Below are 23,774 nucleotides of genomic sequence, written 5' to 3'. Positions count from 1 at the left end.
CTGCTGCAGTCCGTATGGTGAAGTATCACCCACAGCACTGTTCGGGAGGCATTTGCAGGATTTTGACTCTGTGACGTTGGAATATAGTGCCTATGTGGCTTGGACGTGAACCTACAAATGGCGGTGTTCCCATGCAGCTGCTGGCATGGTCCTTGTAGATGGTATAGGTTGAAAGGTGCTGTCAGAGGCGAGTTGGTGCAGTGCATTCTGTAGATGGTACACACTGCTGCCACTGTGCATCTGTACTGGAGGCAGTCATTGAAGGTGGTGGATGGAGTGCCATTCAATCTGGCTAGTTACTCTTAGATGGTGTCGCGCTTGTGTTGTTGCACTCATCCAGGAAATTGGGGAGTATTCCATCTCACTCCTGACTTGTACCTTGCAGATGGTAGATAGGCTTTGGGGAGTCAGAAGGTGCAGGATTCCAAGCCTCTGACCAGCTCCTGTAACCACATTATCTATATTGGTGGTCCAATTCAGTTTCTTGTCAATGGTAACCCCCCAGGATGTTGATCATGAGGGATTCCACGATGGTTGGGTTCTCTCTTGTTGGAGATGGTCATTACCTGGCACTTGTGTGACGTGAATGTTACTTGCCACTTGTCAGCCCAGCCCTGGATATTGTCCAGGTCTTGCTGTATTTGGATATGAACTGCTTCAGTATCTGAGAAATGGTGCTAAATGTTGTGCAGTCATCTGGGAACATCCCCACTTCTGACCTTATCATGGAAGCAGCTAAAGATAGTTGGGCCTAGGATACTACCCTGAGGAACTCTTGTAGTAATGTCCTGAAACTGAGATGATTAACATCCAACAACCTCAACCTTTGTACTTGGGATGACTCCAGTTTTTATCGGGCTGCTTGATGCCAAGGGCAGTCACCTCGCCTCTGGAGTTGAGCTCTTTTGTCCATGTTTGAAACAAGGCTGTAATGAGGTCAGGAGCTGAGTGACCCTGACAAAATCAAAATTGAGCGTCAGGGAGCAGGCCAAGCAAGTGCTGCTTCAAAGCACTGTTGATGACCCCTTCCATGATGATCTAGAGTAGACTGATGGGGCTATAGTTGGCCAGACTGGATTTGTCTTGTTTCTTGTGTATAGGACATATCTGGGCAATTTTCTACATTGCCGGGTCGATGTCAGTGTTGAAACTGCACTGGAACAGCTTGGCTAGAGGTGTAACAAGTTCTGGGGACAAGTCTTCAGTACTATTGCCATCGCCTTTACAGCATCCAGTGCCTTTAGCCATTTCTTGATATCAGGTTGAGTGAATCGAATTGGCTGAAGACTGGCATCAATGATGCTGGACCTCCGGAGGAGACCGAGATGAATCATCCACTCAGCACTTCTGGCTTTTGATTTTTGTGAATGCTTCAGTGTTGCCTTTTGCACTGATGTGCAGGGCTGCCCCATCATTAAGGATGGGAATATTTGTGGAACCTCCTCCGCCAGTGAGCTGTTTAATTGTCCACCACTATTCATGACTGGATGCAGCCGAGCTGCAAAGCTTGGATCTGATCCATGGTTAAGGAATCATTGAGCTCTGTCTATCACTTGTTGCTTATGTTGTTTGGCACGCAAGTAACCCTGTGTTGTAGCTTCACCAGGTTGTCGCCTCATTTTTAGGTGTGCTTTGTTCTTCTGGCATGCCCTGCTGTACTCTTCATTGAACCAAGGTTAATCCCTTGGCTTTGTGTTAATGGTAGAGTGGGGGGTGTTGCAGGCCATGAAGTTACAGATTGTGGTTTAGTACAATTCTGCTGATGCTAGTTACCCAGTCTCGAGTTGCTGGATCTGTTTGAAATCTATCCTGTTTAACATGGTGGTAGTGCCACACAGCACGACCTCGAGTATCCTCAATGTGAAGACAGGACTTTGTCTCCACAAGGACTGTGCAGTGGTCACTCCTATCGATACTGTTATGGGTTTAGTTGCATTTAGCGGGAATGAATTATGCAAAGTGAAGCATGAAGACATTTTTCATTGCATTTAATGCAATACTTCAATGGCTTATTCTCCCTGTACCCATAATAAAAGTTGGAGTAAGCCAGGTAGCTTTGTGGAGAGAAAAACGAGGTTAACCTCTCAGGTTGATGACGTTCTATCGGAATTCTGCATCCTTCTCCACAGATACTCCTGACCTGTTCAGTTTTGACGAGCATTTTCCCTTTTACTTTTCCAATTTCCAAGATTTTGCCATTCTATTATATACGCTATGTTTTGTTGCATGTTTCAATCGTGGTTTTGCTGAATTCGCTTTAATTGGATGATATTGCCAAAGTGCTTAAATGTTGAGTTTTTTGAAAAAATATTTGCGCTTACTGTGAATGCCAGCTGTACTGGGGATGGTTAGAGGTGTAATTTTGCCAATAGCGCCATTACTGTTCAGCCTCTGTATTTAATTTACTACTTTTTACATCCCTTTTTACATCTGACATCTCAAGGTTACTTAAAATTCAGAAGTATATCAATTATGTCATGCTATCCATTAATTCTCTTCATTCTTCAGAAAACCTAAGTAAACTCGATTGACAAATGTCTCTTGAATTCGATATTGACTTGTATCTTTTTACTTGGTTTGCTGTTTCATTAGGATGACTGTTTCAGCTGTTGTGTCCATGAGCCACAGATTGACTATTCTTATGAACCTTAAGATTCAATTGCTAGGATTGGTAGTGGAGACATGGGTTTGGGTTAAGGTTTTCTTCTAACAAACAATTCCAAGAATTGTACCAATTGCATTGTCCAATTTTGAATTGCAATAATTGCCGATTGGCTGCTTTGTTGTTCAGAAGTGCCAGATGTTATTGGGCCATAAGTTCCGAGCTCCATTGCATCGGACTTTTGGGGAGTATCCCAAAGATGTGCTGGGATTCACTTTCAGAACGTTGTAGGTAAGGGCTGGGATGGCAAATTTCCAGAAGTGCTAATTTCCTCACCCCCCCCCCCCCCCCCCCCCCCCCCCCTCACTCCTATTCACTTACCCCGGGCATTTAGCTTTGCCCTGGCCTTTTAAGTGTAACTGAACATTTAATTTGCCTAGTTTACGGCAGCAAGTGCCGTAAAAAAGGGAGGAGTGACTTCCTTCACTTCACGGAGCAGAAGCATTGGACCTCGTGCACTGCTGTGATGCCTGGATCCCGCACAGCCAGGTCAGGCGAGACAGGCATGGAAGAAAACCCACCAAGGTAACTGGGCACAGAGTGACAATCCACCGATGATTGCCACTCCAGTGAAGTTAAGGCCCACTGTAGAAGTATTCTTTGCCAAAAACAAGTAATTGCTACATTGACGGATGTCCTCTATGATGGTGAGGATAGTTATGACAAGGAAGTGATTGCACAACACCATAGAATCTGACAAACCAAAAATGAGGCCATTCAACCCATCAAATCTATCCTGGCCCTTCAAATGATCTGTTCAGTTAGGCTTGTTCCCCTTCTCTTTCACCAATGCCCAGCAAGTTGTTCAGACGACTGTGTTTAATTTGGAACATTCACACAGAAAGAGGTATGGTTAAAGTGGAAACACTTACAACTTTCTGATTCGAGATGTGAAATGAATTCAAACTGTGTAATATGGATGGCCCACAATTCTCACTGGTGTTGGAGCTAACATTGACCAATTATCTGGTTCAGAGTTGTCAGCACCTGTAAGACAATCCAAAGTTGCCAGATGACCAAAGGCTGCTTTCCTCTGAGAGGGAGAACAGATTGGTGGTGGTTTAACCTGAGGCGCGGGGCAAGGTTGAGAAGGTGAGGCCTTCAGCAACTGTATCAATCAAATCAAATGTTGTTTTGCTCAATATTTGAGTTTGAAATAATTCTAAATTGTAACAATTCTGTACCTGAAGTGTCCATTTTAATGAACAGTTCAAGAAAGACCAGTTTTAATTCCAAAGGATGTTGAGTGCCAGGGGTGGGAACGGTGGGGACATTGCATTGTGATTGGGAGTCTCTTCAGCAGGGGAATCATTCCTATTTGCCCATCAAGCCACTGCACTAATTTTCTAGCATTTGAGTGTTATATTTGTTTTATAAATAGTTGGTACAAAGCAAACTGTTAATTATTTCTTTCTCCTCTGAATTATCCAGACTCGCCAGCCTATCTTTGTGCAGTTATTGCAAGGGGTGTTCAGAGTATACCACTGCCCCTGGCTGTCTGCTACCCAGAAAGCTTCAGTGGAGAGTTGCATTAAGGTGCTGTCAGAAGTAGGTAAGCATTTTACAGGGAGTGGAGCTGGGGATTGTTAAGGATGCAGTATTGTAGGTTGCTAAAACACTGTGAAATTATACCACTGTATTCAAAGCTGGAGTCTGTCACTTCATTGAAATAACGGCTGTTTCTAACGCACTACATTGTCACTTTTCCTTCAGTGAGTTGCAGAATGTTTGTTGCTCTGTTCTACCAACTTTGTGACTATACCGTTCATGAGGCTCCATGATCAGTTAATCTGGACTTGTTTTTCCTGTTTGGGTCTATCTTAACACCTTTTATCTTTGTCCTGGGGTGTCCTTAAAGCCCACACTCCCAGCCAAGCCACAAGAGGCAACTTTCTATCAAGAGAGGTGGGCAATTTGTCAACCAAACGAGGTGGCACACCCGTGGACTCCTAGCCTGGTGCAACCTGGGTGTCATATAATGCATGGGGACTTGGTAATGAACTAGGCCTACCCACAACAAAGTGCTTCATGTTCTTGGAACATTAACCCATTGAATGTGTGGCAAAGAATTTATCAGTATAGTGATATAACGTAAACACTGATAATGAGTGTTTTTTGTTCAAAACAAGCCCTTTCTTTGCATTAGTAGGTACCATTCACTTCAAGCACCAACTGGCTGTGTTAAGGTGCAAAGTGAACCCCCTCTACTTTATCCCAGTCTTGAACTTCATTCATGAATGTTTCCATTTCTTGCCTCAGCCATCCTTTTAACTTCTCTGACTAGAATTGCTCCACATTCTACCAAATTGTGGTCACTTTGTCCCCAGAGACCTTTGCTGCAGGCTATCCAAACTCATTTAACACAGGACACATTTTACTGGCAGCAGAGCAAAGTGCTTAAAAAGTTTCATCAGCCCTGGCTGGATCGAAATTTGGTACAGAAGTGAAAAAGAACTAGCTATGTTGCATATGTTGCAGGAGTTGCTAGTTTATATGGAAGCTATGATCTGTTCGTGCAGCTGTGGTGGTCTATTCTAGTGACAATACATGGATACAAAATATTTAGGAGTGAGAAAGGAATGTAAGTGGGTTCTAGCAAAGCCGTTAATTGTTGTTGAATATAACAGGACGTATGATATAAACTTCAGTACTGACAGTTTACCAGTATATTTTTTGAAAATGCTGCAGATATGTTGGGTTGAGATGATGTGCTGAGTTGAGATGTGGCAATCACACCAGCAAAGGGGGAAATCAGACAATGACTCCCACTGCCGCACTGTAAATGGCTCAGTGACATGCTAACCCGCTGGGCACTATTTTTGTTTTCTTGCTTGTGGCAGCGAAGCCAATGCAAGCTGTTCCTGGCACTTCTCCAAGGGTGAACATGAGTTTTTGTGATCAAAGCAGCTGTGCTTCTAGTCAGAATGCTATCTTTATCGGGCTGTGACATGCGCATGGTACTAGCTGGGGGAAACTCAGCAGCAGAGAGAGAAGTTAAAAGCAGCGCCGGTAGCATTGCTGCAGTGAAGGAAGATGGGCCCTTAGAATGTCTTAATTCATTTCAAGCCCTTTCACCTTCGGGGATGCGGAATCTAGTCATTTGATTTTTTTTTTAATAGATTTGGAATTGGTTTTAGTCATCTTAAGTTGGCAAACTCTGTATTCCCCAGTCTGGAAAGATAGTCCGATGCCAAGCCCAAGTCATCAGGACAAAATTGCCCATCATAAAACTTGGAGAGCTTGGCACATTTGGTCAGTAAGTTCAAAATATTCCAGCAGAGCAGTCTTCCCGCATAATGAAGCCTCAATAAATATATTTTTTATTCTTCCATGTGATATGGGTGTCGCTGGCAAGGCCAGCCTTTATTACCCGCCACTAACTGCCCTTAAACTGAGCGGCTTGCTTGGCCATTTCAGAGGATAGTTTTTGTGGGTTTGGAGTCACATGTAGGTCAGACCAGGTAAGGAGGGCAGCTTTCCTTCCCTAAAACGCATTAGTGAACCAGATGGGTTTTTATGACATTCAATGATAGTTTCATGGTAAGCATCACTGAGACCGCTTTTTCAATTCCAGAATTATTGATTAATTGAATTTCATTAATTGAGTTTAAATTGCATTAGTTTCTCTGGTGAGATTTGAACCATGGACCCAGGGTCAGGGTTTCCGGATTGCCAGCCCAGTGACATTACCATTATGCCACTGCTTTCTCCCTAATGTTTGCATTTTCAAATTTGCAACTGTGTTGTCCACAAACTTTGAACAAATGCTTTAATTTGCTTAACCTCCAATGCAGCCAAGAGCAGAACCATAGCAATCCCTGTGGACTTGGACAGTCAAGTCAACAATCTTTTCCTCAAGTCTCACAACATTGTTCAGAAGACTGCCCTAAGTTGGCGAATGTCGGCACGCAATGCTGCCCGGAGAGATTCTGTTCTTGCAGCCTCACGGGATTATCGGAACATAATCGAGAGATTGCAGGTATGCAAAGGGATGCCACCCTCAGAACTCTGTGGTCCTATTGCCTTTTGTTAACTTTATGCTTTATTTTAGTTCATTTTGTTTGCCATACTGTTCCGTCGTCTTAAAGCAGTCTCATTCTTTTCCTCTCTGCAGCTCTGTATTTTGTGTTTGAAGATCTGCTTCCTCCGAGGGTACATTCTCTGTTTGCATTCTTTTATTCTTCACTATCCTCCATCATTGGATCACTATATTCTGGTAGTTTCTTCAATTTTGTGTCTGTCACCCATCCCATTTACTTTGTTACTTCATCCTTCCACTGTTCTAGTGGGCACTGTGATGATGAAGATATGTTAAAGTTAGGAGACCCTGAACGTTTGAAATGGAAACCGGGTAAAAGTCGAATTCGTGCTTTGCCTAGCAACTTGCACCATACATAAAATTACTGACAAAGCATTCGGAGATGTGATCGAGTTGGATCTTTCTTGGGAGCTTAAGTTATTAACTGCAACGTAACTGCTTGAAAAAAATTGAGGAACGATATATTCCCCAAGAATATAAAATCTGAAGTGAAATAGTACCAGGAAATTAGAATAATGACTATCGGCCCTTGAGTGCCATAGAAAAGTTAATTGATACAAGATGAGATGAATAGCAGAATTTGCAATTTATTTCATTTTCAAATTCTTAAAGCTCATGAATTTATTATTACTGTGATACCAGTCTTAACCATGCTGCATGCTAACAAAACACTTAAAGTTATAAACACTGGCTTACTTCAACCCTTCTTTTAACTTGCTTTCCTCCGAGTTGTTATACTGTGCATGCCTGTCCATACAGTGCAGTGCGTGTTTAGCAAAGCATGTGATTGGAAGTGCTGTCAGGAGTGGAAATCCTGGTGGCTTCTGTTTGCAGTTGTGGTGATTGACCCTTATTTTACTGTGTTGCCCTTAAAGGGACAATCACCATAGCAGTCCTACATGGCTTTGAATTAGTGGAACAAATCGTAGTGTTACTCCCATTGTCTGAGCTGAAATCTGTTAACTTTGTGTGGAAACGAGACTGAATCCACACCCACCCTAACCTATAGAGGTGAACTACTCACTCGATAATCATGGTGAGTTATTATGGGTGGGGGGGGGAGACTCTTCCAATTTCTGACATTTTTCTTTCACAATAATGGTCTTTAAGTGGAGGAGAGTGTTAATGTTTCAAATATAGTTATTGCTGCCTTCAATTTTAATAATTACAATGGGGGATTTTGGCAACTACTTTCTGTGGTATAATCATGGTCCTCTTTAAGTCATCTTGCAACTGCCGAGCAATTGCAGTGAATTAATAGGTAAATAGGTTCCCATTGTAAGTGATTGAAGCTTGCCGGCATTTCATGTGAGTTAACCTTTTAGTAACCACCTTTATTGAGAATGGTGTTGTAGGAAGAATTTGTGTCTGCTTTTCTTGTGGAATTGGCAATTAAATGGCGCTGTTTGTTGAAATGCAGGATATAGTGTCAGCACTTGAAGATAGGCTCCGTCCCCTCGTTCAGGCAGAGCTCTCTGTGCTGGTTGATGTCCTTCATCGGCCCGAGCTACTTTTTCCAGAGAATACTGAGGCAAGACGCAAGTGCGAAAGTGGAGGTTTTATCTGCAAGTAAGTGCTCAAATTGTCACCACCTACTTGTGCTGCTCATTAAACATTCTTTTTTTTAAGTTAATGTTTCACATTTAAGGGGAAACATATTTTAAAGAAATAATCTCTCCCACAGAGCTATTTTAAACTTGTATTGGTAACTGTTTTCTGCTTTCCAAATTTCTTCTCCCCCTTCTCACCCAGTGCTTTTTTAAATAAAAAAAAGAAATGTATATCTCAAGGCACTTTAATGGCTGTAAAAATGATTCCGAAGTGCTGAGCATTGGTGCATGAATAGTGATATTCAGTGATAGACAATTGGTTGGATATCTGCCCAATCAGTTCTGAGGCATGTCAAATGGTGAAAGGCCAAATTAAGATGGTAGCATTTTTTAACATGAAGGAGGACAGATTAAGTGGGAGAATCATCTGCACAGTCGTTGTGTGTTTATCACCCCCTTTCCACTCTTGGTTAGATGTGTTCAAATTAACAGAAGATTTAAAAGAAGGAAAGTTGCATTTTTTAAGTACAATGTGTCAAATTCTGTTGGTGGAGAGGGGTGTAGATATTGGTGCATCTTTTTTCCTGGGTTTCATGCACTTTTCACAACTGATGTCGATTGAGACATAATAGCCCCTGAATCTCTAATGTATCAATTTGTTCATGTGCCCAATTAAATTTTTGTTCATTTATTCTTGCGCTGTGGGCAACTGCAGCAAGGCTGCACCCATCTCTCGTTTGCTGAGAAAGTGGTGGTGGATAATATGTTGTGTCCTGTGATCTTCCGGGATGCAAATTTTCTCTTAACTTGGCAAGTGTGTGAAAATTGTGGGGAGGCTGAGATACTACTATATTGCAACTGACGACTCGTTCATTTGTAATAGGCTGATTAAACACACAAAGCAATTACTAGAAGAAAATGAAGAGAAGTTGTGCATCAAAGTTTTGCAGACTCTCCGAGAGATGATGACCAAGGATCGGGGATATGGCGAGAAGGTAGCCCGTGTTTCTGCTGAGCTGCTTTGATTGCTGCGGGAATAGTTTATTTACTTGGTGTTGCCGTTTGAAATTATTCTGATTTTTATTTTTTTCTTCCCTTCAAACAGCTGCAAATTAAGCTTTTGAAAGGTTTTGGCACTGTGAATTGGTACAGCTAACCCATCAGATGTAATTCCTCTTCATGTGAGAACAAAATATCCATTATGTCTAAAATGTCTGATTGGTTCTGGGAAGTTATATACAAAACACATAGAAGCATTCAATAATGAGTTGCCTTTGCCGCACGTTGAGCAGCTTATGAACTTTAAGGCGCTCAGAAATATTTTTATATCTCTTCTGTTATCCACATATCATGAGTAATAATAATGAGGTCAGCCTGTTTCCCATGCCCACTGATGCCTGCCTACTTCATGTTTTCAATAATCACATAATGTTAGCTCCTCCTTTTAAGCACCAAATTTTCAAACAGCATTAGGCCCATCCATGCTCATCTAAATTTTGTGGTAGCCTGTAAAAATTAATGGTATACACTTTTCTAGAGAAATGTACAAAATATTGAAGGGGCCTGGACTGAGTGGATAGAAAGGGCCTTAGCAGGGAGGCCAGTGACCTGGGGGCATCGTGTTAAAGTGATTGGTAGAACGATTAGAGACAACGTTTTCACCCAGCGGGTGATAGGAATTTGGAACTCGCTGTCTGAAAGGATAGTCGAGGCAGAAACTCTCAGCTCATTCAAAAGGTGTCTGGATCTGCACTTGAAGTGCCTAAACAGCTAGGCTATGGACCAAATCCTGAGTGGTGTGTTTTCTTGGCCAGCACCGAGATGAGGGGCCATAAACCTTCTTTGGTTCTCTTTCGAAATTCATCTTAAATTATAGTTTTAAACTACCTGTGCTTTGGGGGAAGGAACCCATTTTGTGCTGTTGGTTGTGACTTTCCTTGGGAGTTGGCTCTGCAGGGCATGGGGGAATTCCATTCTGTCAGCTGAAAAATATTCTCCGATGGCTAACAGACGAGACCATCACCCGTCAAGAGTAACGAGGAAGATGGTAAACTAAGTTTTAAATGGAATTTGGATGTCCCAATGAGACTATTGCTTTCATCATGACCCCCAGAGTTACAATGGAGAATACACTGGATCAAGTCTGGGACCTGATCCAGGAACTACAACAGAAGTCCAAAGAAACAGTATGGGGGGCTGCATCAGACCTGGGACTTGGCCATCACCTTAATTCATTGGGCATATGCTTCAGCAGAATTATTTTCATTTACCTGAAACTGCCATCTTGGAATTTAAATATTATAGATAAAGGAACCGCTTTATGCAAATAATAATTTTATCTGCCACTTTGGATAAACCTTCTTTCTCCTATATTTCTTTGCTAAATCAAACTGTCGGGGGAAGAAGTTACATAACTAGATTAGAGTACTCAACATATTGAGGAAAATCTTGAATTCACTGGTAGCCTGTTTAGGTTTTTAGGGCTTTACCAGTTACTTATGCCAAGAACCAATCCATAAGGGTAGCCTACCGAAGTAAAATCAATATCCACAGACTATCTCGTTATGTAGTGTAGTCCTTGTTACTGTCATTTTCTCATTGGAATTGAAGCAATCCCTCTCGTGTTCACGAAACATTTGGATGTCCTATGAATCTAGCACAATAAGACATGGAATTTGAGGTGACGTTTACAATTGGGTGCAGTTGAAGTGAATAGGATAAATGCATTTATGCAGAAACCAATTAAGTACTTGAGGGAATAAAAAATTGAAGATGCTTCAAGTGTAGCTTGGACCAATTGAACCAAATGTCCTATTTTCTGTGCTGTAAAGCCTATGTAGCAGTGCCCTCCTCCCTTCCCATCTCTTCCTTCTCCCACTCTCTTCCCTCCTTCCTGAGATGGGCTATGTTGACTTTTGACCCATGGTATGTGGAGAACTCCATTCAAATAAAATCCAGACGGGCAGAGTTAATGATTCCATTTCTCCCCTCTGATTTTCATGTCAAAATAATTTATGAATGGTGTCCGGTTTTACGGCATTCTACCCTGTTTAAAAAAAAAAAAGAAGCAAAACTTGGTCCTTGGATGCCTGTTATGCATCATTGATCTAATATGGAGTTGGTATTTTGTGTTCCTTCACAAAAGGTTTTGGCTATCTTGGCCAGTTTATCTGTGGGAGAAAAGGGACCTTGGCACAGGGTCCGTTTTATATTGTCCAAAGATGTGCAGGTTAGGTAGATTGGCCATGATAAATTGCCCTTAGTGTCCAAAATTGCCCTTAGTGTTGGGTGGGGTTACTGGCTTATGGGGATAGGGTGGAGGTGTTGACCTTGGGTGCTCTTTCCATGAGCTGGTGCAGACTCGATGGGCCGAATGGCCTCCTTCTGCACTGTAAATTCTATGATATTGGCTTGGTGATTAAAGAGGAAGCAATGTTTATGTCACAACTTTAAATATCTATCAGCCACAGAGGAACTCCACAATTTTTATCTCTAATTGAAAGCATGGTTATTTTTCTCGCTGATTTTCCTGGTATCAAATTCTGGTAAATATATATCAAATGGGCATAACGGTGGCGCAGTGGTAGCACTGCAGCGAGGTCCCAGGTTCGATCCCGGCTTTGGGTCACTGTCCGTGTGGAGTTTGCACATTCTCCCCGTGTTTGCGTGGGTTTCGCCCCCACAACCCAAAAAGATGTGCAGGCTAGGTGGAATGGCCACGCTAAATTGCCCTTTAATTGGAAAAAATGAATTGGGTACTCTAAATTTATAAAAAGTGTATGTATATAAATTTATAAAAAGTGTATGTATATATATATATATGTATGTATATACATCAAATTAGATATTAATTCTTGGGTCAGAAATTGTGCTGATGCTGAACACTAGAATCTCTCAGACATTTTAGATATTTATCAGAATTTTTTTTCATTGATTGTGCAAGGAATTTGAAAAAAGAAAAGAGAATGTACTCTAATTTTAATTTTGCTCTCGACAATGGGAAGTGATGTGGTTAAACTAGTGCTGATTGAGAGTTGATGAGGTAAACTTTCAGCCGGAATAAATTATTAGGTTTGATCCTCAATGCTCACGACTCCTTTTCAACAGTGAAATGTTGACTCTTTATCAAACTCCTTGGGAAAGTTTGTCTGTAAAATAAATTACTTGAAATACTTATTTTCACACAATGTTTGGAGAGAAAAGCAAGAGCGAGATGAAGAGCGAAGTGGCACCACCATTCAGAAATCAATTTTATAAACTTCCCATGATTGTCCATCTGTGGAATGGTATGGTGAAAAGTGTTTAAAATAATGCTTGGTTTCTTTTGCATAATTGGTCTGGAGACAAAGCTATGGGTAAATTGAATACTGTAGTGCCACTTTCATGTGAATTTGAATGTGGCGTCTGCAGATTCAATAAAGAAAATTATAATTCCACTAGGGGGCAGATGTAGAGCAAACCTAAGGAAGGCCACACAGACGAGATGAGCAGTGCTGCACAAACATAGGCTCTTCAGCACCCCGTAACGTGGAGCATTAGTATTTTGTTGTTTAATGGAGCATTATAGCAAACTATACATTAGGCTATCAATCTAATAGCATGTGGTTTTAAAGTCTGTGAGAGAACTTTGTGCAGCTTCCAACATAAGCAAATGAAAATGAAGGACGACAATAACACAAAGTGTGCATTAACCTCTTTTGAAGTGACTGTTGAATTTCTCACTGGCAAGCGCTAAAAGCCTGGTCTAGTTTTTCAATCTGAACAATGTCCAACAGCAGTAATTTTGGCAAGGCCAATTGAGTAGCAGTCATTTCGCAACTGAGATTAAAGCCTTTCCAATTGAGTATTTTTTTTCAGGATAAACATTTTGGAGCAAACTGTTCTGAACTTCAATCAATGCGGCAAACCGTCCCACATATTTCCTTCAAAAATGTGACGATTAGTATTCAGAGCTGTGGTTGATGATCTGGGGAGGAGTGTTTTAGAGGGAGTTATCAAACGACCTGAGCCACCGTTGATTCATCTGCTCGGTCTAACGATGACACAAAATATATGGCAGGATTGGGGCGGGGAAAGACTTAACACTTTTGCCTCACTGTGTCGCAGCCACCCAACAGTGTAGGATTGATGATGTGCCATTCTTGTCAAGCAAGAGTGGGTTGGATCTTAGGTCAAGTTTAGTTTGACCTCCCATCGTTGCCTCCAACAGTGTGTCTTCAGCTGTGATGGTGCCGTGTAGAGCTCCAAACATAGTTTTATCTTTAAGAATTTACATTTTGACTGAATTAAGTGTCCTCCATTTGCGGTCATTGTGTGCAGTTCTGTGTTCTAGTGCCTGTCGTGAAATCACAAGATGGTTTTGATTGAAATGCTCTTGGCTCTCCTGTTCACTAAGCTTCAACTAAACTTGATCTAACCTTCATTTTAAGTTTTTTTTTTTTTTTTTTATAAATTGCATCGACCTGTGTACTAATGATTCTTGCTCTCAACTTCCTTGTTTGTTTTCTCTCCTCTTTTTGACAGCTCATTGCATTTGACGATGAATTGGATGTGGCAGAGGTTGACTTTTTTTATTTACTCTTCTTAAACCATTGCTCTTTGCTCTATTATTGCTGCCGTAGTGCTTTTGCATAATGTTTGGTTGTCCTCTTGTAAGTTTCTGTTGCCATAACAGGTGCCTCCCTCTGGCTAGCTATCTGTTAAACTGGTTGAAGTGAAGAGCCCCTTTCAGGGCAGAACACCCAGTCTCTAGCAGGTTTCCATCAATTCTTCATTACATGTTGTTAGGTCAGGGTATCAAGTGGCCACGGCAGGTGGGTAGAACTAAGGTGCAGATCGACCATGGTCTAATTGAATGGTGGAGCAAGTTTAAGGGTTGAATGGCCTACTTCAGTTCTTTGATGCTAATGCTGTCAGTTGTTAAACGTCTGAGGAGTGAATGATCAGAGGAGCCACCTAAATTGAAAGACCATGCTGCAAATGGAAAGTGTCCCAGCCCAAGGAATGGTTTGTTTAAAAAAAAATGCAAGTGGCACAGTGGTTAGCATTGCTGTCTCACAGCGCCAGGGACCTTGGTTCGAATCCGACCTTGGATGACTGACCGTGTGGAGTTTACACGTTCTCCCCGCGCAGCGGTGGAATATCCACATAGGATATTTCTAACCTCAGTGTAAAGTACTGAACTGTTTATTAACTAAGCATCTGCATATTAATTAGAATATGGTGCCTGTCACATGATGCCATATTGTCTTTGGTCAATTAGTTTTGGTTTCAGGGCTCCATCTCACTCGTGCCATCATGACCCTCTGTCAAACAATGTTGAAAAGGTTCGGAGTATCTTCAGCTTCCACCCCATTTACAACTTTGCTCGTTATACTGTATCTGTTCCTCGGTGCTCCTCCTTCATCAATATGGATGCTTCTGTTTAAAAACTCCCGAGAATTGCTTCTTGGGAGAAGCCAGACAGTTCGAGCTGAGCGTTGCTATGGTGACGCCTAACGAGAGTTTACCAATGTACGTGTCACAGCACCGTAATATTAAATCTCAGTATGAAGTGCTTTGTGTTGATGACGTGACAAGTGCATAAAAAGACGGATTTATTTATTTCATAAGAATGCAGGGCTTAGAATGTTTTCTGGGGAAGGGGAAGATGCGCTATTTTGTGAAAGATCCTTTCTGCATTAAAAGTCATGTTTTTCCATTTAAATTATGTATGTATTTTTAACTGACTTTATTTTCCTTCAATTTCCCTGATTAAGTAGCTTTCTTGCACAGAATTGGTTGTTCACTTCGCTTCCACTCTCTCTATATATAAAATTATGTCTTAAAGTAGCATTGATTGGCAGATGCTTCTTTTGTTTGGAATAGGCTGACCCAATCAGTTCTCTTTGCTCACTTGTTATGCATAACTGGGGGTGGGGGTTTGGATACAGTTTTTTCAAAATCGTGAAACAGATGTCAGGAGCCCGAGAACTACAGGTTAACTATGGGCCGATCAGACCAAATGGAGAATCCCGTAGGAGGGCGTTTAGCCACGTGTTTCCTGGCGCTGAAACACCCCGCTATGTAACGCCCATCCAGTTAGATACAGGGCCTCAGCCAGGAACGCATGCCTGAGGCTGCACTCAGCCACGTTTTCTGCGGTGAGGAGCTCCACTCGCTGGAACCCCTCAGTCCAGCGAGAGATGAAGACGCCCATCCCGATCTCTCCTCCTGACGCGAACCTCCCAAGACCCAACTCACGATAAAGAGGTCCTGCCTCTATTCCAAACACCCACGCAGAACAGCCTACCCGCTGCATGAACATTGTCAGCCTGGCATGATGGCAGTGACCCTACCAGTGCCAGCTGAGCATCATGACCGTGCCAGGCAGGTCCCCAGATGCCAGGATAGTGGTGTCTGGGTGGCAGCACCAGTGCCAGGGTGCCACCCTGCCCAGACCTCATGCACCTGAGGGCCTCCAGGCCCCTGGGGAGACCCCAATGTGTCCGAGTCCGAATAGTCCCTGTTTGTGGGGACCGGCACTGAACACATCTGCACATTAGAGTGAGACTCGCTGTCTCGCTCTAATGTGCAGATCTGCCAAAAACTGATATTGCGCACAATGCTCAGGTTTCACATTGCGACGTTTTGCGAGATTGCGCTAGATCTCGCGAGATGTAGCGAGCCTGGTAGATCTCGGGAGTGGGGTCTCCCTGCAGTTATTGGCCACGTTGTCACGCGGTACGCTGCTTTTTGGGTGCAGCGTGGCCAGTAGATCGCACCCAATGTGTTTGGATAAAGTGACCAATTTCCCAGCGAAAACTTAAGGTCGGTCAATTTGAAACGTAGCCCAGGAATTATGTATTCCAAGAGTTAATCTGTGCAGTTGACATTTTACGGCTTGGGTGAAGAAAATACGTCTATATTAGCCTCCTGGCTGAGACATCGTTTAATGGGACGTGAAATGCATTGACAGTGCTAAATGAAGGAGGCGGTTCTTGATGCAGATAACTGCCCGTAGGTGCAGCTGATGTCTGTGTGCTGGGGTTATCATTAGCCTCGGGTAACAAGGTGATCAAGCTGAGGGATTGAAAATTCTGTTCCACGTCCTGATTTCAGTAACTGCGAACCGTGGCATTGCGCAGATTATGTTGTGGAATGTGTGTTGGCACTAATTCTGCCTCTAACAATTGTAGAAGAGAAATCAGGTCCTCACAGGTATCATTTCTTGTGTGGCTGGTTTGTAGCAAGGTACTGGACTTCAATCAGGGGCAGGAATTTGAACCTAAAGGTGCAAGTTAGGACACTGAAACTGCAAGCACAAGATCTCACTGCCACAATATTCTCTCTTCCCCCCCCCCCCCCCCCAAATACATTGCTACATTCAAAACACAATTAGGCCACTGCCTGCATTGTAAAACATTTACAGCTGCTGCGGCTGATTCGCATTACATCCCCAAGTTGTTGAAAGCTTACTCTCTCCCTGAAGGGGGAAAATGAATGGAGTGTGATGTAGCTGCTGAAGGTTGTCCTACTTTCCACCCCTGCTAACTGCACGATTCTTGGGCAGCTGCCAGCGTTTGTCAGGCAGTTACATAAACGCAGCTTGTTTCCTGGAATTCTGGCCTCTCAGCTGATGTGTGACCTTCAGCAGTAATTGCCAGTGGATGTGGCTGAGGGGGTGGATAATGGCGTGGAGAGCTCTCTGTACTGTGATGCATTGGAGATGCAGTGTGGGCTGCTCCGAGAAGCGGAGCGAGGTGGGAAGTTGAGCTTGTCAGATACGTAGGCAAGATATTTGTTAATTAATGCAGTACCAAGAGTGAGGCGAAGTAGCATTTTGAAAAATATATATATTTCACTTTGTGAGCAATGAAGCAACTGTTTTCCTGGGAGTGGGTGTTTTCCATGAACTCATTTGCTGTTGAATCCCATACGACGGTGCTAATTGGATTGATCCACAGGCTGACCTGGGAATTGGACACTTTTTATTTCTGCACCACAGTGATCGGTGCGTCGCCATGACGGCTGGAAATATGCTTTGTTTGAGCAAGGGAAAACGTTCACCTGCCACGATAGAATATTTTAACGCTCTTTCCTTCCCTCCACCCTGACCCAGTAAAATCGCAGCTGACCAAGGGAGCGCTGCACTGTTTTAAGATGCTGTCGTTAGATGAGGTGTTAAATGGAGTCCCTATCTACCCCCTCAGGAGGATGTGCAAGACCCCGTGATGGCATTTGACGAAGAACACAGTAGCTTTCCTTGTGTCCTGGCTAATATTTAACCCTCAACAAATTTCGCTAAAGCAGATTAACTGTTGAGGATCTCATCACCTTGCTGTGCACAAAATGGTTGGCCCCTTTCCAGATTGCTAGAGTGGGTTCTCATAGAGGCCAAAGTTCAATCTAAATCGGGGCTTGAGTATGTCATGATATGCACTCATGCACATAATGAGATACAGTCAGGCAGTGACAAACACCCAGTACAGCCAATCAACACTAAGGACAGAACACAACCAATCACCAAGCAGAACACTAGAGGGGGGTTTCCCACTATAAAACACCCAAGGCATCAGCACTCTGCCTCTTTCCACTGGGTGACAACTGTAGTGACAGTCAGGGTGTATATATCAGTTAGCACCTTCTACACGTAGCTCAGAGTAGTCTGGTCTAGTTAGCTATAGTTAGCACACTTAGATTAGTAGAGTGTCAACCCACAGCAAGCTGTGTGCACTGCTCCAGAAGTTCATTAAAACTTATTGAACTAACGTCTAAGTTTGGTGTCTACTTTACAGTACAACTGCATCCAAGTGCAGTCCGTGTTACCCCAGGGTGAATAACACGACAGCGTACAGTCCAAGGTCAGCTACAAACTCACAGTATGCGTGGCACAGTGGTTAGCACTATTGCCTCACTGCGCCACGGACCTGGGTGACTGCCTGGGTGGAGTTTGCACATTCTCCTCATGCCTGCGTGAGTTTCCTCCCACAATCCAAAGATGTACAGGTTAGGTGGATTGGACATGTGAAAATTGTCCCTTAGTGCCCGGGGATGTGTAGGTAGGTGGGGTTATGGGACGTTGGAGGTGTGTGCCTGGGCGGGGTGCTCTTTCAGAGGGTCGGTAGAGACTCAATGGGCTGAATGGCCTCCTTCTGCACTGTAGAGATTCTATGACTCCAACAGTGGCTACAATTCTAAAGTACCACTCTGGCTATAAAGTGCTTTGGAACATTCCAAGGTTGTGCTATAGAAATGCAAGTTCTCTCTTTAAACTGCAGTGCCATCTCCCCATTAGAGGTAAACCTATAGTGGAAAGGTCCCAATCTCACTTACTGTCTGGGCACAAAATCCTCTTGAAGTAGGATTTTGCCTCATGCTTCTGATTGAAAGATAATTACATTTGTGCAGCTTTCTCCGGTGTGAAATCCATCCTGCAAAATAAATTCAACACTTTGGCACCAAGGAGAAAATGTGTGATTACTGAACCTCTTTCAAAGAATAGGGTGTGAAAATCCTTAATGCAACCTAGAGGTGCTTTCCTTGTGAATGATTGGATTATATTCTGCACGGGGCATTGAACTCTGTGGAATGCCTCGTTTGTCAGTCAGTAATACAGTGAAATACTGATGGACAAGAGTAAGTCTAAACAGGATGTGTGTTTGGTAGTTGGGATGTTGCCACTGGAAGAAAAATTAGCTTTGTTTCACCTGTGTCAAAACTGAGTGTGGTAGTATGTATTAGGGGTAGTACGGTACCTGTGAAGCCGAGAGGCTATTGGCTGACAGGTCCCGGGTCCTGGTTGGATCTGCCGCCTGCTCCAAGAAGGGCGGAGTATAAGAGCCCGGGTTCTCCCAGCAGCCGCATTCTGTAACTGAGCTGCTGGGGAACAAGTCTTGCTTAATAAAGCCTCGATTGACTTCATCACTTCTTGCCTTGAGTGAGTAATTGTTGCGCTACACTGAGTGATCCAGCGGTTTGAGCTGTGAGAACACTGTGCTCCTCGCCAGGGCGGGTCAATAGTTTCAATACCAGGGAGTGGCTACCATTCTAACTCGCTGGATAAGTTTAATCCTTTCATAACCCAGACAGGACAAGAGAATGTGCTGTCTCTGAGAGCGACACATAGACACACTGGCCGTCGAGGTTCCAGGATTCTGCTAGATGAAAGGAGCACATAAGACTCCATTTACATCGCTTTTCATGACCTCTGTCCCAAAATGATTTGCAGCCAATTAACTTCTTCCAGAAGTATCATCATTGCTGCAATAGGGGAAATACAGCAGCCAATCTGAGCACAGTGAGCTCCCATATGTTATCTGGTTATTAGCATATTGCCATTTGTTTTGGGCACTAGTTGAAGAATAACCTATGCTCAGGCAGGAGGGAGAAGCCCCCCCCCCCCCCCCCACCTTAAAATAGGGACCTTATAATTCGACCCAAGAGTGAGAAGGATGCATTTAACATCTCATCTGAACGAGTGGCACCTCCATCTTCAGTACAGCACCGGCGTGTCAGCCTGGATTGTGCGTCCAAGTCTCTGGATTGAAACTGGAACCCACAACGATATAATTTGGATGCGAGGCTTATTGCTGCGTCACGGCTGCCGCACCTGCATCATGATCCCATTTTAGAAGGGAAGACTGTCTTTTGTGAACAAAAGTGCTGGATTTTCATGAAGGGGATAGGGGGCGGTACGGTGGCACAGTGGTTAGCATTGATTTTTTTTTAATAAATATTTTATTGAAAATTTTTGGTCAACCAACACAGTACATTGTGCATCCTTTACACAACATTATAACAATACAGATAATAATGACCTTTTTTATATAAACAAAAAACAACAAATAAATAAATATTAAATAACAAAAATGAAAACTAGCCCTAATTGGCAACTGCCTTGTCACAGGCTATACCCCCCCCCCACCCACCCACCCCCATCCCTCTCCCCCCCCCCCCCCCCCCGCCCCCCCCCCCAAGTCCTGGGCTGCTGCTGCTGCCTTCTTTTTTCCCCCATCTATCTTTCCGCAAGATATTCGACGAACGGTTGCCACCGCGTGGTGAACCCTTGAGCCGACCCCCTTAGGACGAACTTAATCCGCTCTAGCTTTATGAACCCCGCCATATCATTTATCCAGGTCTCCACCCCCGGGGGCTTGGCTTCTTTCCACATTAGCAATATCCTGCGCCGGGCTACTAGGGACGCAAAGGCCAAAACATCGGCCTCTCTCGCCTCCTGCACTCCCGGCTCTTGTGCAACCCCAAATATAGCCAACCCCCAGCTTGGTTCGACCCGGACTCCTACTACTTTTGAAAGCGCCTTTGTCACCCCCACCCAAAACCCCTGTAGTGCCGGGCATGACCAAAACATATGGGTATGATTCGCTGGGCTTCTCGAGCACCTCGCACACCTATCCTCCACCCCAAAAAATTTACTGAGCCGTGTTCCAGTCATATGTGCCCTGTGTAATACCTTAAACTGAATCAGGCTTAGCCTGGCGCACGAGGACGACGAGTTTACCCTGTTTAGGGCATCTGCCCACAGCCCCTCCTCGATCTCCTCCCCTAGCTCTTCTTCCCATTTCCCTTTTAGTTCGTCCACCATAGTCTCCCCTTCGTCCCTCATTTCCCTATATATATCCGACACCTTACCATCCCCCACCCATTTCTTTGAGATGACTCTGTCCTGCACCTCTTGTGTCGGGAGCTGCGGGAATTCCCTCACCTGTTGCCTCGCAAAAGCCCTCAATTGCATGTACCTGAATGCATTCCCTTGGGGCAACCCATATTTCTCGGTCAGCGCTCCCAGACTTGCGAACTTCCCGTCCACAAATAGATCTTTCAGTTGCGTTATTCCTGCTCTTTGCCACATTCCATATCCCCCATCCATTCCCCCCGGGGCAAACCTATGGTTGTTTCTTATCGGGGACCCCCCCAATGCTCCGGTCTTTCCCCTATGTCGTCTCCACTGTCCCCAAATCTTCAGTGTAGCTACCACCACCGGGCTCGTGGTGTAGTTCCTCGGTGAGAACGGCAATGGGGCTGTCACCATAGCCTGCAGGTTGGTCCCCCTACAGGACGCCCTCTCTAATCTCTTCCACGCCGCTCCCTCCTCCTCTCCCATCCACTTACTCACCATTGAAATATTAGCGGCCCAATAATACTCACTTAGGCTCGGTAATGCCAGCCCCCCCCTATCCCTACTACGCTGTAAGAATCCCTTCCTCACTCTCGGAGTCTTCCCGGCCCAAACAAAACCCATGATGCTCTTTTCTATCCTTTTAAAAAAAGCCTTCGTGATCACCACCGGGAGGCACTGAAACACAAAGAGGAATCTCGGGAGGACCACCATCTTAACCGCCTGCACCCTCCCTGCCATTGACAGTGCTACCATATCCCATCTCTTGAAATCTTCCTCCATCTGTTCCACCAACCGCGTTAAATTTAGCCTGTGCAATGTGCCCCAATTCTTAGCTATCTGGATCCCCAGGTAACGAAAGTCTCTTGTTACCTTCCTCAACGGTAGGTCTTCTATTTCTCTACTCTGCTCCCCTGGATGCACCACAAACAGCTCACTCTTCCCCATGTTCAATTTATACCCTGAAAAATCCCCAAACTCCCCAAGTATCCGCATTATTTCTGGCATCCCCTCCGCCGGATCCGCCACATATAGTAGCAGATCATCCGCATATAAAGATACCCGGTGTTCTTCTCCTCCCCTAAGTATTCCCCTCCATCTCTTGGAACCTCTCAGCGCTATCGCCAGGGGCTCAATCGCCAGTGCAAACAGTAATGGGGACAGAGGACATCCCTGCCTTGTCCCTCTATGGAGCCGAAAATATGCCGATCCCCGTCCATTCGTGACCACACTCGCCACTGGGGCCCTATACAACAGCTGCACCCATCTAACATACCCCTCTCCAAAACCAAATCTCCTCAACACCTCCCACAGATAATCCCATTCCACTCTATCAAATGCTTTCTCGGCATCCATCGCCACTACTATCTCCGTTTCACCCTCTGGTGGGGCCATCATCATTACCCCTAACAGCCTCCGTATATTCGTGTTCAGCTGTCTCCCCTTCACAAACCCAGTTTGGTCCTCGTGAACCACCCCCGGGACACATTCCTCTATTCTCATTGCCATTACCTTGGCCAGGACCTTGGCATCCACATTTAGGAGGGAAATTGGTCTGTAGGACTCTCATTGTAGCGGATCCTTTTCCTTCTTTAAGAGAAGCGATATCGTTGCTTCAGACATAGTCGGGGGCAGTTGTCCCCTTTCCTTTGCCTCGTTAAAGGTCCTCATCAGTACCGGGGCGAGCAAGTCCAAATACTTTCTGTAAAATTCAACTGGGAATCCGTCCGGTCCCGGGGCCTTTCCCGTCTGCATGTTCCTAATTCCTTTCACCACTTCTTCTACCGTGATCTGTGCTCCCAGTCCCACCCTTTCCTGCTCTTCCACCTTGGGAATTTCCAGCCGATCCAAAAAATCCATCATTCTCTCCCTCCCATCCGGGGGTTGAGCTTCATACAATTTTTTATAAAATGTCTTGAACACTTCATTCACTCTCTCCGCCCCCCGCTCCATCTCTCCTTCCTCATCCCTCACTCCCCCTATTTCCCTCGCTGCTCCCCTTTTCCTCAATTGGTGTGCCAGCAATCTGCTCGCCTTCTCCCCATATTCATACTGTACACCCTGCGCCTTCCTCCATTGTGCCCCTGCAGTGCCTGTAGTCAGCAAGTCAAATTCCACATGCAGCCTTTGCCTTTCCCTGTACAGTCCCTCCTCCGGTGCTTCCGCATATTGTCTGTCCACCCTCAAAAGTTCTTGCAGCAACCGCTCCCGTTCCTTACTCTCCTGCTTCCCTTTATGTGCCCTTATTGATATCAGCTCTCCCCTAACCACCGCCTTCAACGCTTCCCAGACCACTCCCACCTGAACCTCCCCATTGTCATTGAGTACCAAGTACTTTTCAATACATCCCCTCACCCTTAGGCACACCCCCTCATGCACACCCCCTCATCCGCCATTAGTCCCATGTCCATTCTCCAGGGTGGGCGCCCTCCTGTTTCCTCCCCTACCTCTAAGTCCACCCAGTGTGGGGCATGATCCGAAATGGCTATAGCCGTATATTCCGTTCCCCTCACCTTCGGGATCAATGCCCTACCCAACACAAAAAAGTCTATGCGTGAATAGACTTTATGGACATAGGAGAAAAACGAGAACTCCTTACTCCTAGGTCTACTGAATCTCCACGGGTCCACACCTCCCATCTGCTCCATAAAATCCTTAAGCACCTTGGCTGCTGCCGGCCTCCTACCAGTCCTGGACTTCGACCTATCCAGCCTTGGTTCCAACACCGTGTTAAAGTCTCCCCCCATTATCAGCTTTCCCGTCTCTAGGTCCGGGATGCGTCCTAGCATTCGCCTCATAAAGTTGGCATCATCCCAGTTCGGGGCATACACGTTTACCAAAACCACCATCTCTCCCTGTAATTTGCCACTCACCATCCCGTATCTGCCCCCGTTATCCACCACTATA

At 44.5% G+C, this 23,774-nt stretch overlaps 1 protein-coding gene across 5 annotated transcripts in view; it reads left to right on the top strand.

The window, feature by feature from the left end:
* Nucleotides 1-23,774, top strand: part of itpr1b (inositol 1,4,5-trisphosphate receptor, type 1b) — a 731,378-nt gene that overhangs the window by 343,252 nt on the left and 364,352 nt on the right. For 4 of the 5 annotated variants that reach the window (XM_072472138.1, XM_072472140.1, XM_072472136.1 and 1 more), the window contains 5 exons: nt 4,094-4,214; nt 6,457-6,641; nt 8,122-8,270; nt 9,135-9,246; nt 13,775-13,810. In XM_072472138.1, coding sequence (XP_072328239.1) covers nt 4,094-4,214; nt 6,457-6,641; nt 8,122-8,270; nt 9,135-9,246; nt 13,775-13,810 — 603 coding nt within the window. The remainder of the gene's footprint in view (nt 1-4,093; nt 4,215-6,456; nt 6,642-8,121; nt 8,271-9,134; nt 9,247-13,774; nt 13,811-23,774) is intronic. The other variant, XM_072472139.1, reaches the window with a different exon arrangement.

The sequence above is a fragment of the Scyliorhinus torazame genome, chromosome 13 (assembly GCF_047496885.1).
Source record: "Scyliorhinus torazame isolate Kashiwa2021f chromosome 13, sScyTor2.1, whole genome shotgun sequence".
NCBI classification, from domain to species: Eukaryota; Metazoa; Chordata; class Chondrichthyes; order Carcharhiniformes; family Scyliorhinidae; genus Scyliorhinus; species Scyliorhinus torazame.
The sequence above is the reverse complement of the archived record's forward strand: the minus strand, read 5'-3'. Positions and strand labels throughout refer to the sequence as shown.